The 13,485-nt window shown below is 40.5% G+C and overlaps 1 protein-coding gene across 2 annotated transcripts in view; it reads left to right on the top strand.

The window, feature by feature from the left end:
- Positions 1–11,282, top strand: part of LOC119796285 (WW domain binding protein 1-like) — a 36,350-nt gene extending 25,068 nt beyond the window's left edge. Inside the window, exons 2-6 of one of the 2 annotated variants that reach the window (XM_038304778.1) lie at positions 4,047–4,091; positions 4,296–4,334; positions 6,122–6,269; positions 7,465–7,626; positions 8,560–11,282. In XM_038304778.1, coding sequence (XP_038160706.1) covers positions 4,047–4,091; positions 4,296–4,334; positions 6,122–6,269; positions 7,465–7,626; positions 8,560–9,551 — 1,386 coding nt within the window. In that variant the 3' untranslated portion in view covers positions 9,552–11,282. Of the gene's footprint in view, positions 1–4,046; positions 4,092–4,295; positions 4,335–6,055; positions 6,270–7,464; positions 7,627–8,559 lie in introns of both variants that reach the window. The other variant, XM_038304777.1, reaches the window with a different exon arrangement.
- The last annotated feature ends 2,203 nt before the right edge of the window (positions 11,283–13,485 follow it).

Below are 13,485 nucleotides of genomic sequence, written 5' to 3'. Positions count from 1 at the left end.
TGCCCCAGCAGTTTTCCAATCACTGGTCAATGATGTTCTTAGGGACTTCATCAATGACTTTGTCTTCGTCTACATTGACGACATTCTGATATTTTCTAAGACATCAGAGGAGCATAAAGCTCATGTCCGTCTGGTTTTGCAACGTTTGATGGAGAACAGACTTTTTGTCAAGGCAGAGAAGTGTGTGTTTCATGTTCCCTCAATTTCCTTCCTGGGGTTTATACTAGAGAGCGGGCAGGTGAAGGCTGACCCTCACAAGGTTCAAGCGGTTTTGGATTGGCCGGTCCCCACTACAAGGAAACATCTTCAACGTTTTCTGGGGTTTTCAAACTTTTACCGGCGGTTCATTAAGAACTACAGTCAGACAGCTGCTCCCCTAACTAGCTTGACTTCCACCAAGAGGCTGTTTATATGGACACCCGAGGCAGATCAGGCCTTTCAGGAACTTAAGTGTAAGTTTGCTAATGCTCCTGTGCTTGTCCAACCAGACCCATCCAAGCAATTCATTTTGGAAGTTGATGCCTCTGACTCTGGTGTCGGTGCGGTGCTGTCTCAGATCTCAACTAAGGATGACAAATTACATCCCTGTGCCTTCTTCTCTCGTCGGCTCTCCCCTCCGGAGAGAAACTATGATGTTGGGGACAGAGAACTTTTAGCTATTAAGTTGGCCTTAGAGGAGTGGCGCCACTGGCTTGAGGGAACCGATTTACCTATTCTAATTTGGACAGACCACAAAAACTTGTCCTATCTCCGAGAAGCTAAACGCCTGAACCCTAGACAGTCCCGTTGGTCACTATTTTTCACCCGTTTCAACTTCATTATCTCCTACCGGCCTGGCTCCAAAAATACTAAGCCAGATGCCCTCTCCCGACAGTTCTCCTCTGACCAGGAACCCACTGAAGGTACCTTGGTACCACCATCCTGTATTATTGGCACTGTTAACTGGGACATACTAGACCTAGTCCGGACAGCCCAGCGCCAGGAACCCGATCCAGGCAGCGGTCCTCCCAATCGCACTTATGTTCCCACATCTGTCCGCTCCCGTGTTATTCACTGGGCACACACAGCCAAGTTCTCCTGTCATCCAGGAGTTGGCAGGACCATTGGTCTTCTGAGACGTGCATTTTGGTGGCCGTCTTTGAACCGGGATGTTAGGGATTATGTTCTTGCTTGCCATATCTGTGCCCGGGACAAATCATCCAATCAACACCCTAGTGGGCTTCTTCAACCCCTGCCTATACCTGAGCGGCCGTGGTCTCACATAGCTCTAGATTTTGTTACTGGGTTGCCCGTCTCCAGTGGATTCACCACCATTCTAGCTATCATTGACAGATTCTCAAAAGCCTGTCACCTTGTTCCATTAAAGAAACTCCCGTCTTCACTTCAAACAGCTCAGCTTCTCATTAAACATGTGTTCAGATTACATGGCATCCCTAAGGAGATTCTCTCAGATAGGGGACCCCAGTTTACTTCAAGGGTTTGGAGAGAGTTTTGCACGGCTTTAGGAGCCAAGGTTTCACTCAGCTCTGGTTTCCACCCACAGACTAATGGTCAGACTGAACGTTTAAATCAGGAAGTGGAGGCTGCCCTTCGTTGTCTTTGTTCATCTAATCCGACTGTTTGGAGTTCCCATTTGCCTTGGATTGAGTACTCCCACAACAGTCATGTATCTTCTGCTACAGGTTTTTCTCCTTTTGAGGTGTCGCTGGGTTACCAGCCCCCCCTTTTTCCATCAGAAGAAGGGCAGACATCCATTACTTCAGTTCAACATCATCTTCGACGCTGCAAGCGTATTTGGGAACAGACTCGGAGAGCCCTGCATCGAACCGCTGAACAGAATCGGCGCTATGCTGACCGGAAACGAGCTCCTGCCCCTGCCTACCGCCCTGGAGACAAGGTATGGCTTTCCACCAGAGACATTCAAATGAAATCAGCTAACAAGAAGCTTTCTCCAAGATTTATTGGCCCCTATGAAGTGGAATCTGTTTTGGGTCCTTCTTCTGTTCGTCTAGAGTTACCAGCGAGTCTTAAGATCCACCCTGTTTTTCATGTGTCCTTGATTAAGCCAGTCAGATCTAGCCCCCTGTGCCCGCCTCCTAAGCCACCTCCTTCCCCTCGGGACATTGGTGGGCACCCGGCGTACACTGTAAGGCGGGTGCTGGATGTCCGTCGGCGAGGCAGGGGTTTCCAGTATCTGGTGGACTGGGAGGGTTACGGCCCAGAGGATCGTTCCTGGGTTTCTCGTTCCCTTATCCTGGACCCTGACCTCATTAGGGACTTTGAGGATTCTCGTCCTGGCTCTAGTGGACCGCCAAGGGGCGGTCATTGAGGGGGGGGTGATGTCAGAACCCTTGAGTGGAGTGTTTCTCTATTTCTTCTGGAGCACTGCAGGTGGGCGTGGCTGGCTGTCCGAGCACCTGAGACCAATCAACCCATCCACCTGAGAGGGATTTAAGGAGCTGCAGCCATCTCTTCCACGCCTGATGGTCCCCATATTCTGGTACCAATCTAGCCCTCGTGAAATTCCCCTCGAGAAAGTTTAATCTGATTCCTGTTGAAAGCTTCCTGATAGCTCACCTCTTGTGTCTCTGGATTCCCAGGTTTTAATCGAAGCGCTCCTGGACGGATCCCTTCTGCGTCTAACTCAGCGTGCTGATCCTATCTGCAGCTTAGTTTCTGTCAGCCTGCCCGCTCTCCACCGCTCCAGTGAAAACTCTCTGACGATCGCCTCAGTCTGACTGCCCGCTCTTCACCACCTCTGTGACAGCTCCGTGATCAACGTCTCCTCCCTCAGCGCACCTCCAGCCACCTGCACAGCCAGTGGCAGTGTATTCTAAGAGACTCTCAGTTATTCTCCATTCCGTGTTGGCTGAATAAACAATAAACTCTTCTCCCTTCAGTCGTGTCCGAGCCAGATTCTGCATGTGGGTCCGTAAGGTTCAGCCAGACATGACAGGTAGTGGCAGTTAGCAGCTTAAGAGCAATCCACAGTTAATGAGGCGATGAGCTGCAGGTGGCAGGGAGCCCCAATGAGGACGGGGCACCACCTGGTGGAGGAGGAAAGGAAACACAAAAACAGACCACACAAACTGGATTCCTGACAAAGGTCTTCCCTCTTGTCCATTCCCCTGTAGAGGGGTTGGGGTTGCCATGATGGCGGGAAAGAATCAACTCTTGTCACTGCATTATAGGTTTTTGAAAGCTGAAATCTGAGTCGACCCTCTCTGTTTAAGGTTGGCTTTTCTTTCTTAACAAAGATGGCTTCCTTCATGCCCCTCTCAAACCACCCAGTATTTTCTTTTTCCAAAATGTGAACATTCTAGTCCTACAAAAGAATGTCCTTTCTCCATAAGGTGTAGATGTACCGCAGAGTCTTGTCCCGAGGGGGTAGCTGTTCCGTCTTGGGGTATGCATCTGTGGAGAGGTTAGAAGCCAAACAGCCCCCATTCCTAAGGGGTTGACCCGTTTGTCCGTTTCATTTGCATGTTTTCTAAGCCAAAACAAGGCTTTGTTGGGCCACTCTATAAAGCCTGAAACTCAACGGTACTTCTGACATTTTGAATTGAAAAAGCTTCCTAGATGAGAAGCGAAATGTCTTTAAACTTGGAAACAAAGTCCAGTGGATTGTTTTTTTTTTTACTTTTTTGGAATCACTATGACCTGGATGACTGAGAATCTTCACCAGCAATAGTTGTAGTATCTGATAATATAAACCACTGTATGTTTTTATCTGTTCCTTTCACCTTTGGGTACGTTTGTCTAACTTTCTTTTACTACGTTGTGTATTTCATAAAGATTTAAAGGAACGGGAGGATTTTGGGAAAATGTCTCAGAAATGTTGATTTCTATCAGCTTTGCTCATTGCATAGAAAAGAAAGCCTATTTATTACCTTGAAAAGCAAGCAGACAGCAGTTGACAGCCTCTGACTGGAAAATGTGTCACTCTTAGACTAATCACATATTGTTTGCTTAGTCTTGCCATCTACATCTTATCATGGCCATGCTGTTCTCTCTGTCCTGATCATTGTGTCTCTGTTTTTCACCAGATGACGATGTCCCTGCAGGGGCTGGTTTCACCTGAAGCTTCAACAGTAAGCATACCAACCTTTAAACACGGAATCAGTATATGGAAAACGAAGTCAGAAGAGTCTATCTCTGAGCTGTTTCTATAGCAAACCTTACTGCTTGTTAGCACCTTTGATTCTAGTGTGGTACTGTAACTGTTAGCAGAGCAGATTTAGATGCCTTTGACCTGTTGCTGCCTAATTCAGCTACAATTGTATTTCTCATTCTAGGTGCCTCTGAGGGAGAAAGTCAGCAACACAGTTGATGAGGTGGGGCTTGTCTTTAGTTTTAATTTGGAACTGATAACTGTCATTAAACTGTTGGAATATACAGTGCCTTGCAAAAGTATTTGTACCTCTTCAGCGTTAATAAAACTGTCCTTTACATCCAAGAAACATGCATGTATTTGGTTAGGCTTTGAATGACTGACTGTACAAAAGTTAATTGTGATGACATTAAAGAAAAGGATAGATGGTGTTAGTTTTGTGCAAATAAAAAACAGAAAGTGTGTTGTATCCACCCTATTCTACTTAGAAGAACCATGCTTTGATGCAGTTACAGCAGTTATTAGCTTTTTGCATCTAAAATATGTGGAGATTATTTTGTAAACCAGCTCCAGCTCAGACTGATTGGATATAGAGAGTCTGGGAACATCGACTGTCAGGTTTGCCACCGTTTCTAAATTGGATTTGGGTCTGGACTCTTGTTGTATGTTTAGGGTTGTCCCGCTGGAGGGTGAACATTCACCCAAGTGTGGGTGACATCCTCTGTTTAAAGCACTACCTATACTTCCATCAACTCCAAACAGTTTCTGTGTCTCTACTAAAGAAAGGTATCCCAGCTGCACCAACATGAATCCCCACTTGGATTCAGTATTTAGGATTTTGTGTAATACATGGTTTCCACCATTGCATCCTGTAGACCAAATCATTTACTTTCTGTTGTCCTGTGACTGGACCACATTCTTCCACTGTATCCCCTACTTAGCCTGCCTTACACTTCAAATAGACTTAAAAATAGCTTTTTTTTAACCTACAGTAATTTGTTTCTTATTGGCACTATTGATGAAAAGGCAGATTTGTTGAGTGGATCTTGGCAGTTGTGTAACTTGGCTACCTGTTTGATTAATGCTCTCATTAACCACAATAATGGAAAGTGCTTTGTTGAAAGTGTCTGAATAATTTTTCAGATAACTTTACGTCTATTTAAATATCTCAGCTTTTTTTTCATTATCTACACTGTTCTTTGGTCTTTGTGATGCTGTTGCTTCTCCAATGGGCTCCAGGGCTGCAACTAAACATTTTGCTAATTGATTAATCTGTCGGTTATTTTTTTCGATTAATAATCAGATAGTCAAAGGTTTCTCTAAAGAAGACTTCTTATGAATTCAACCCAGGTGAAAAAAATGTTTTTCACTTGAGGAGTTCTGGAAAGAGCAGACAGTAGAAAAAGTTTTATCTTAAATGCAAAATGCTTTACATATTTTTTTTGACAATCTTGGGGGTTCCTCTGTCAGCTAAAGGCATATTTTGCAGTTGTTAATCTGTTGTGAAATTTATTTACATGTATCAAAGAAAGGGGGACAAAATGCAAATGTACATAAGAGGATACATATTTTGCTAAATGTTTTGCTTTCACCTCCTAATTTTGTTCATCAGTCACATAAATCGCAGTAAAATGTGAAGAAATTTAGACTGGGTTATAGCTTTATATAGTAGAGGATATGAGTGTCATGGGACTCATAAATCAGAAAAATTTAATAATGTTTTAAGCTTTTTAACCTCCATCAGCTCACTGTGAGATTAACACTTCTTTCTTATAGATCGTGTTCAGAGTAGAATTAACTAATTTTATAGCTCCAGTGAATTGTATTTCTAAGTTTTCATTAGTTATCCTTTCTAAAGATACTTTTAGATCGGCATTGCTTTTCTCAGATCCCCTTTTTAACAGTTTTTAAGGTGTTTTTACCTCATGTCTTACTCTCCTGCAGCAAGGAGGATCGGTGGATCTCTTTGGAAAGGTTCTCCCTGCTACACCACCTGTCTTTGTCCACCAGGTGGTGGAGCATCACGTCGGCTCAGGCAGGCAGCCTGTGGTCAGTCCCAAATACTGTCCAGGAGCCAACAACAGCCCGGCTTACCGGTGTGAAACAGGACACTGCTGTGGAGAAACAGGCTGCTGTACCTATTATTATGAACTCTGGTGTGAGTTAACTAGCTTTACTTTTAAATTCAAAAAGTTAAATGCTTAAGGAGTATAGAATGGAAACACATGATCAGGGCTCCATATGTACATCTATTTGTGATTAGTTTTTATTTTTCTATAATGAAGTTTCAGCTGAACTGCTGCTTTATTAAATAATCCTCATAAGGATCAGTTATTTAGCTCATCGGGTCATATATTTAAAGTGTAAAAAAAAAATTCTCTGTACAGAGTTCTTGTGTATTTTATGTTTTGTCAGCCCTGAATGTTGCAGATAATCAGATTAACTTTTAATATATGACTAGGATAGGTTGTATAAATATAAATAACAGCTTTCAATATAATTTATCAGCAGAACACACTACCCCACTTGTTATGTTACAATGAACTGTGATAAATCAGTAAATAACATGGAGGCCTTAGGTTTTCATACACATATACTTAATACATAACTAAAAATACCCTCAAGGACAACCTGAAGAAGGCTCTGGAACTCCACAGCCACCATAAGAAAACAGGTTAGAGTACAAAACCTTTGAGTCCAGTATTCCACAATTACTCCAAAAGCACATCAACATCTCATCCAGGAAATCACAAAAGAGCCTAAAGTAACACATTACTTCAGGCCTCCCCTCGCTCAGATTGGTACTCATGATTCAAGAGTATGAAATAATCTCTGCAAAACTAGCATCCGCTGGATAGTTTCAAGGGGAAAACCACTGCTGTTTAAAAAGAAGAAAAAGCATCATCTTATATTTACCAAAACTGTAAAATACCCTGTGTCTTCTTAGAATAGATCCTAAGAAATGAGAAAGGGAATCTTGGTTGGAAATAGGGTCCTATAACATGCTGTTTAAAATAATAAAAATAAACAACTTAAAACACATTTTACTGCATCAAAATGGCTTGCAGTAATGATTTTAGGATGGCCTAGTCAAAGTTAGGACTCATCTATGATTCAAATTGTAGTGTGAATTTAAACAGTCCATTTTTGCTTGAAAAAGCCTCTACCCACAAAGTGCAGCAGGTTTATGCAGATGGGGTATAAAGGAACTATCAGATCAAGTTATAAATTACTTTAGCAGAGTAATGTAACTGTATGGAACCTCCAGGGTTTTATTTATTTGCATGGCATGCCAAAGCACATTGACCTATGTGCCGAATATTGTTTGTTCACAGCTTTTTCTTCCGTTACAGGGTTTTGGCTGCTGTGGACGGTGCTGATCCTTTTCAGCTGTTTCTGTGCTTACCGTCACCGCCGAGCCAAGCTGAGAATCCAGCAGCAGCAAAGGCAAAGGGAAATCAATCTGATTGCCTATAATGGAGCCTCTAACTTTCCGTCCTCAATGCTGGATCTCAGTATGTTGAATTACTTCTAAAGTCTGTTGAGATTTGTTTGACTTGATTAACTCTTGATTAGTTTGATCCGGGAGAGAAGATATTTCAGCATTACAACATTAATAAAATAATGAGAAGGTGAGGCACATGTTGCTGGCAGCGTTGAACATACAGAGGGAGCTAGAAGGGATGGCTTAGATCAAAGCATAGCAACATCTTAGAATGACTATTTCAGACACTTTGAAATTTATCTTTAGAAAATCTTTATCCAGTGTCACTCATTTTGAGAAAACTTTTCAATCTCTAAAGGACTTGAACCTGTGATTGAAACTAAAAGTAAGGCTTGACTCAGAGTGCTTGTATACAAAAGCAAAACACACTTTATTATATTCAGATTTAAACTAAATCGGCCATTTTCCTTCCGCTTCCCAACTTCTTTGTAGGGATAGACATTTTATGAATCATTACTCATTGTCATGATTATCATCGATATATAGCAGCACATTAGAACATCTGATAAAAAAATTTTATTGTTTAACCTAGTAATAATAACTTCACACTTCTGCATGTAACCAGAGTCCCAAAAAAGTCATTTTAAAAATGGGCATGGATTTTAAGAGCCGTGTTTGTGTTTGTTATTGTCTCTCTTTTTTTGTTTTGTTATTACAATCAATCCCACCAAATATTGGGATTAAATATTAATTTTATGTCCTCACTTGTATGTTTATTACCATAAATCATTATAGCTTTGCTGGTTAAATGTTGAATCATTTAAGGGGCACTTTTGCAAAGCACAGGAAGTATATTTGTTAAGGGAAAAAAAGGTGATACATCTGTTGTTTTTAATTATAACTACAAAAGTGTGACTCCATGGGCAATATCTGGTGGTTTAGGGCAGCATGAAGCTTTTTCTAAGATGAAAAAATGTGAAAGTTTATTGTTCTTTTGCCATAGGTTTTCTGACTTCCCTGAAGCTGCCCACCTATGAGGAGGTAGCTGCCTGCCCCGGCACGCCTCCACCTCCATATAGCTCCATCTTCGCCCTGCAGGGAGGGACAACTGCAGAGCCAAGCTCCTCTTACCCCCATCATTACCACCACCGGCACCCCTGCCCTCCGTACCTGGGCCCCGGTCCCAGTGGGCTGACCTCCTCTCAGAGCTCTGACAACTACACCAGTTGTTCCTGCGAGTCCTGCTCCCTCACCTCTCCATCCAGCACCTCATTCTCTGTCCAGGTGACCGACGAGACGTACAACAGCAGCCACATGTCCACCCCTAGTGAAGCTGGGGGTGACTATGTTGTTGAGTCTTCCCCGTCACAAGTTCCCCCTGATGTTATACCTGCTGCCACTCCTGATGTCATACCTGTGCAGCGACCCTCCTCTGCCGGCAGTGACAGACCCTCAACTCCTTGTCCTCCATTTTCCCTCCCTTTATATTCACAACCTTCACATCCCGCCCGCCTCCCGCTCTCCCCCCTTGTTCTGTTATCCTCTGCTCCTCCAGGTCAGGTTCACTTTCTCCTGCCCTCTGACCCAGCAGCTGATGTGAAGTCTGCACCTCATGATGTAACACCCTCCTGTTCTGCACAGGATCTGCACTCACCAAATGGAGATAATCATGTTAAAGTGGAGCAAAAACCAGACGGAGAAGAATACGAGGAGGAAGAAGACGATGAGGATCATTTTAGCCACCGACGGCTTACAGGCGACTCTGGCATCGAGGTGTGCCGCTGTCATGTGAGGAGAGGGGAGGAGGAGCACCACCAGAAAGGGAATGTGGGTAAAGGAAACGGGGATGAAAGCGCTGGAGTTTCTCTTGGATCAAAGCTCAATGTCCAACCATCCATGCTGGGTCCCCGTGAGGTGCTACGCAGCGAGGCTCCCCCCTCCTCCACTGTTATCTACAAGGCCGGTGACGCCGTCATTACTTTGGAGACGTCGTAACCAGACAACCGGTCTGAGGTGGTTTAATAAGCATTAATTAGAAGGTAATGCTTTACAGCATTCCTATAGATCAGCACTAATAGGTAAAGAGAGGGTAGATCACTAAAGGAAAGTCTTGCAGATTATACTGTCTTAGGTTAGATAGAGCTTTTCGATCACTCTTTCTGGAAGAACTAACAACCAGAGAAATCAAACATCGAAATGATTAATGCCTGGGTTAATGACAAGATATCTTGCTTCTGTCTTTTCTTTGCTGAAAATAGTATAGCAGTAGCTCAGTCTTTGCAGTTACCCAGCATGCATTGCATGCAAACTATGTCTGTAATCCTTCTCTCCTCATTTATGTTTAGTTCTGATCCAGCTTTGCTCTAGAAAGGGCGCTGTAATACAAAAAAAATTTATATACTTAATTCATGCATCTAGTTCTGGTGGGCTTCAGAAACTCCAAGGGAAACTGGGAGGGCAATTTATTTAAAAAAAACTTAAAAAGGATTTTGACAGGAGACTTTTAGAGATGCACAAATAAGTTAGTTTTTACTTGACTGGCTTCAATTGATGATCAAAAAGTCAAATAAAGAATTACTTTTATTTCCTCCATAAGTTTCATTCATCAAAACTAAAAAGTTCTAGCTTTTAGGGTTTTGTAAATACGTTATCCGACTGTTATGAGATTGCCTTGAATCATATAAGGGGATAACATTGTAGTTCTTTATTTTCTGTTGTATTTAAGGATTCTACCTCAACCAAAGAAATTCTTTTATTTTTCCTTCACTGTTTCATCAACCTTTACTGATCCTGAAAAACCAGAATAAGCCAAAATCTAAATCAGCAAACGCTAAAGGCAGATTTATACCAGTATCAGCTTGTAAAAGTCTGATCAGCACAGCTTTAATTTTTATTTTTTTTACTTACATCCGTGTGTGGAATCGGAGAAAGCTAAAATCCATTTCATTTGGAGAATTCAGCAACTGTTAACTTTTTTTTTATGTAATCCAGCAAAAAGATAAGGATCCACTGCCTTACATACCACTGTTCTCACCATGCATTAAAGTGCAAAGCACACCAACAAGCCTGTGTACCGGTGAAAATTTTCTGCAGAAGCAGAAGAATATGAAAGTTCACTCCTCGGTGAGTCATAGGCATTTCTATTTTTAGAGGTGCAGCTCTGAAACTAAACTGGATAGCATAATGTAGTCCTAACTTTCTTTCTGCAAACTTGGAATAATGAACATTGAACACGGGAATGCTGAAGATGTACATTTTTACCAGCCTGCATCCCAATGCTTGTACAAAAAGCCAGAACACAGCTGTGTTTTTAAAGCTTTCCTTCCTTTATAGTGTCCCCACTTCGTTATTTCAGACTGTTAGGTGTTCATACTGTAATTACAAAGTGTTTAACTTTGAACTAAAAGTGTCTTAGCCTGTTTCCAGTTAACTGTTCCTCCATGAAATGACTGTTGAGTCTTTATATTAATATAAAATCACATTTTGACAACTGATGATGAATGTAGAAGAGTTATGCATACTAAAAAAACAAAGTACAGTAAGCTGCAGGGAAAACTGCGGCAGGACAATGCAGTCAGACAGCTGGGAGCTTTAAAAATAAATGGACAGCTTCCATGTATTTCCATGTTTTTGTAATAATAAAGGCGGGAGTTTATGAGATGAGGTTTTTAATTTTCAGGCCTTTGCCTCATTGAATTGATGTAAGAAAATACTGAGGTGAACTTGATGCATCTATAAAGCATTTTCTCCTTTGCTTACCTGTTGCTTGGCACATTGGTATGGAGCAGAAAAACAGCTATCAGATTTGTCTATTTAAAACAGAAATGAAAAAGGATTTAAATTTTTGATTTTAAACTGAAAAAAATTAAACTATGAAGGATGAGAAGCTAAGGTAAAGGTTGGCACATAAAACAGTAATGGATGAAACAAATGTGCATGCATTTAAATCAAGACCATTTTATTTCAATGTAGGGAAGAATTTTCATTTCTATTTCTTTCTTTCGAACAAACAAGTAAAACAAAATCTGTTAAGATATTTTTTTGGGGATTACTTCAAAAAATAATTCACTCCAATTCACTCTATAAATCTGTCCTAATTTATATTTGTAGACCTTATTCTGTGAATTCCTGTTGTTCTGGGATATGCTGTTTATTCTCTATCCCTCAAAATTGTCCCATTTATTTTTAAAATGCAAAAACAAGAAATAAACTGATTAGCAATAAATATCAAATAAACAGAAAATGTTGGTGTGTTTGATAAAGATTTGAAGGTTACAAAGGTTTGAAGTTTCCATGCTTGCACAGTAATCTCACTGCATGAAGAGTGGATTACGCTTAGCTGAAGGAGACAGAACATGGAGAAAAGAAATCTTATCTTTGAAGATTTTTTTATTCTTTTTTTTAATATGAGAAGAAAATCACACCAAATTCAGATTTCTGCTCAAGTGTTTTGGTTTTCATAAAGTGAACTAAAACAGGTGAGCATGTGCATTTTAAGGAATAGAGTCCAAGTAACAACTTAGTTTGTATAATTATTTTCAGAAGTACTTTGTTTATATCAACAGAAAATTATTTTTTTAACGAAGGCTAATTTAGGAAATTGTTCAAATATTTATTACAAGAAAAAAAATTCTAGACCACCCTTGCTTTCCTTAATTTTATTTTTGTTTTAATGTCAATTTCAAATGAAGGTGCATTTGTTTGAACAAATGCACATTATTTCTGACTTTATATAGTCATACACACACAGTTATAATGTGTATAGAGCCAATACAATTAATGCATTAATATATCCTACAGTGCAGGTAATAACCAGGAACGGAGGGAAATATTGAAAATCATGAAATAGATAAAAGATAAAATAGATTACCTAAAAACTGAAATATATTTTTTTCCAAATACATTTTTTAAATTCTGACATTCAAGATATGAAATTCCCATTCAGCTCCTAATATAACTTCCCTTTATTGCTTTTCAATGCATTTTTATACAAATATGACCCTGATTTATCTCCACACACATGAATAGCAGCCAAATGAACTGGCCTGGTTTTAACGTACAGAAAAATTATGTTGGAGATAAGCAATTGTCTTAAGTCAACTTTCTCTGTGATTGTTCTTCATATGGAACAAGCGTGTTCCCTATCCACAACTAAAGGCCTATTTGAGGGTGTCTTTGTCAAGAGCGGACTTGATTGTCTGTTATAATTGTATCTTTTTCATGTGAAGCTTCTTGATGAGGTGGTTTTGTTGAAGTTAATCCTCTGATATTTCTCTATTCCAAGCCGTGTACAGTGTGTGGTGAGTGACTGTTCATCAGAATTAATACGGTCTTTGTTGATCAAGTATTTTGTGCCTGTAGAGAAATACAGACACACTATGGGCCATTCTGTAGTTTCTACATGTTTTCTTTAAACTGTGATTAGTTTTACTTAGGCACATGTTTTTTGACAGTGCTGAACGTATTCTATCTTTTGTGAAAAACTACATGTGAGACTTAGAAAGAAAACCTGTATTTAGCAATAGTGTTTGCACTTTTTCCTTTTTCTATTCCGCTCCGATCGGTAAGACATAAACTGTTATAAAACATTTACCTCTTTATGAAAGATGTGGAAGCCCTGCGGGGGGGAGATGCTTGTCCTTTGCATTAGGATTCCTTCTAAATGCAAAGTGAGATTAGGAGATTTAAGTTAAACCCCTATTTTAATATCTTAAATTCACTGATTTAAGTTCAGGATTGAACAAAAGTCTTTATCTGCAGTGAAATATAGGGTCTCCTTATTTTATAAATCTGCTTAAGTTGTGTAAAAAGCCTTAAAATAAACTTATCTGGCAGATAATGCCAATATAGTGGCCGTGAGCGTCGCTCCACATCTCTATCTTTTTTCGTACCAAAGCAGAAGGTTCCAGATTAGAAACTCTGCATGTTT

Source organism: Cyprinodon tularosa, unplaced genomic scaffold (genome assembly GCF_016077235.1).
Source record: "Cyprinodon tularosa strain WSP-4 unplaced genomic scaffold, ASM1607723v1 ctg540, whole genome shotgun sequence".
Classification (NCBI taxonomy): Eukaryota; Metazoa; Chordata; class Actinopteri; order Cyprinodontiformes; family Cyprinodontidae; genus Cyprinodon; species Cyprinodon tularosa.
Note: the sequence above shows the minus strand (reverse complement) of the source record. Positions and strands in the feature narration are given on the sequence as shown.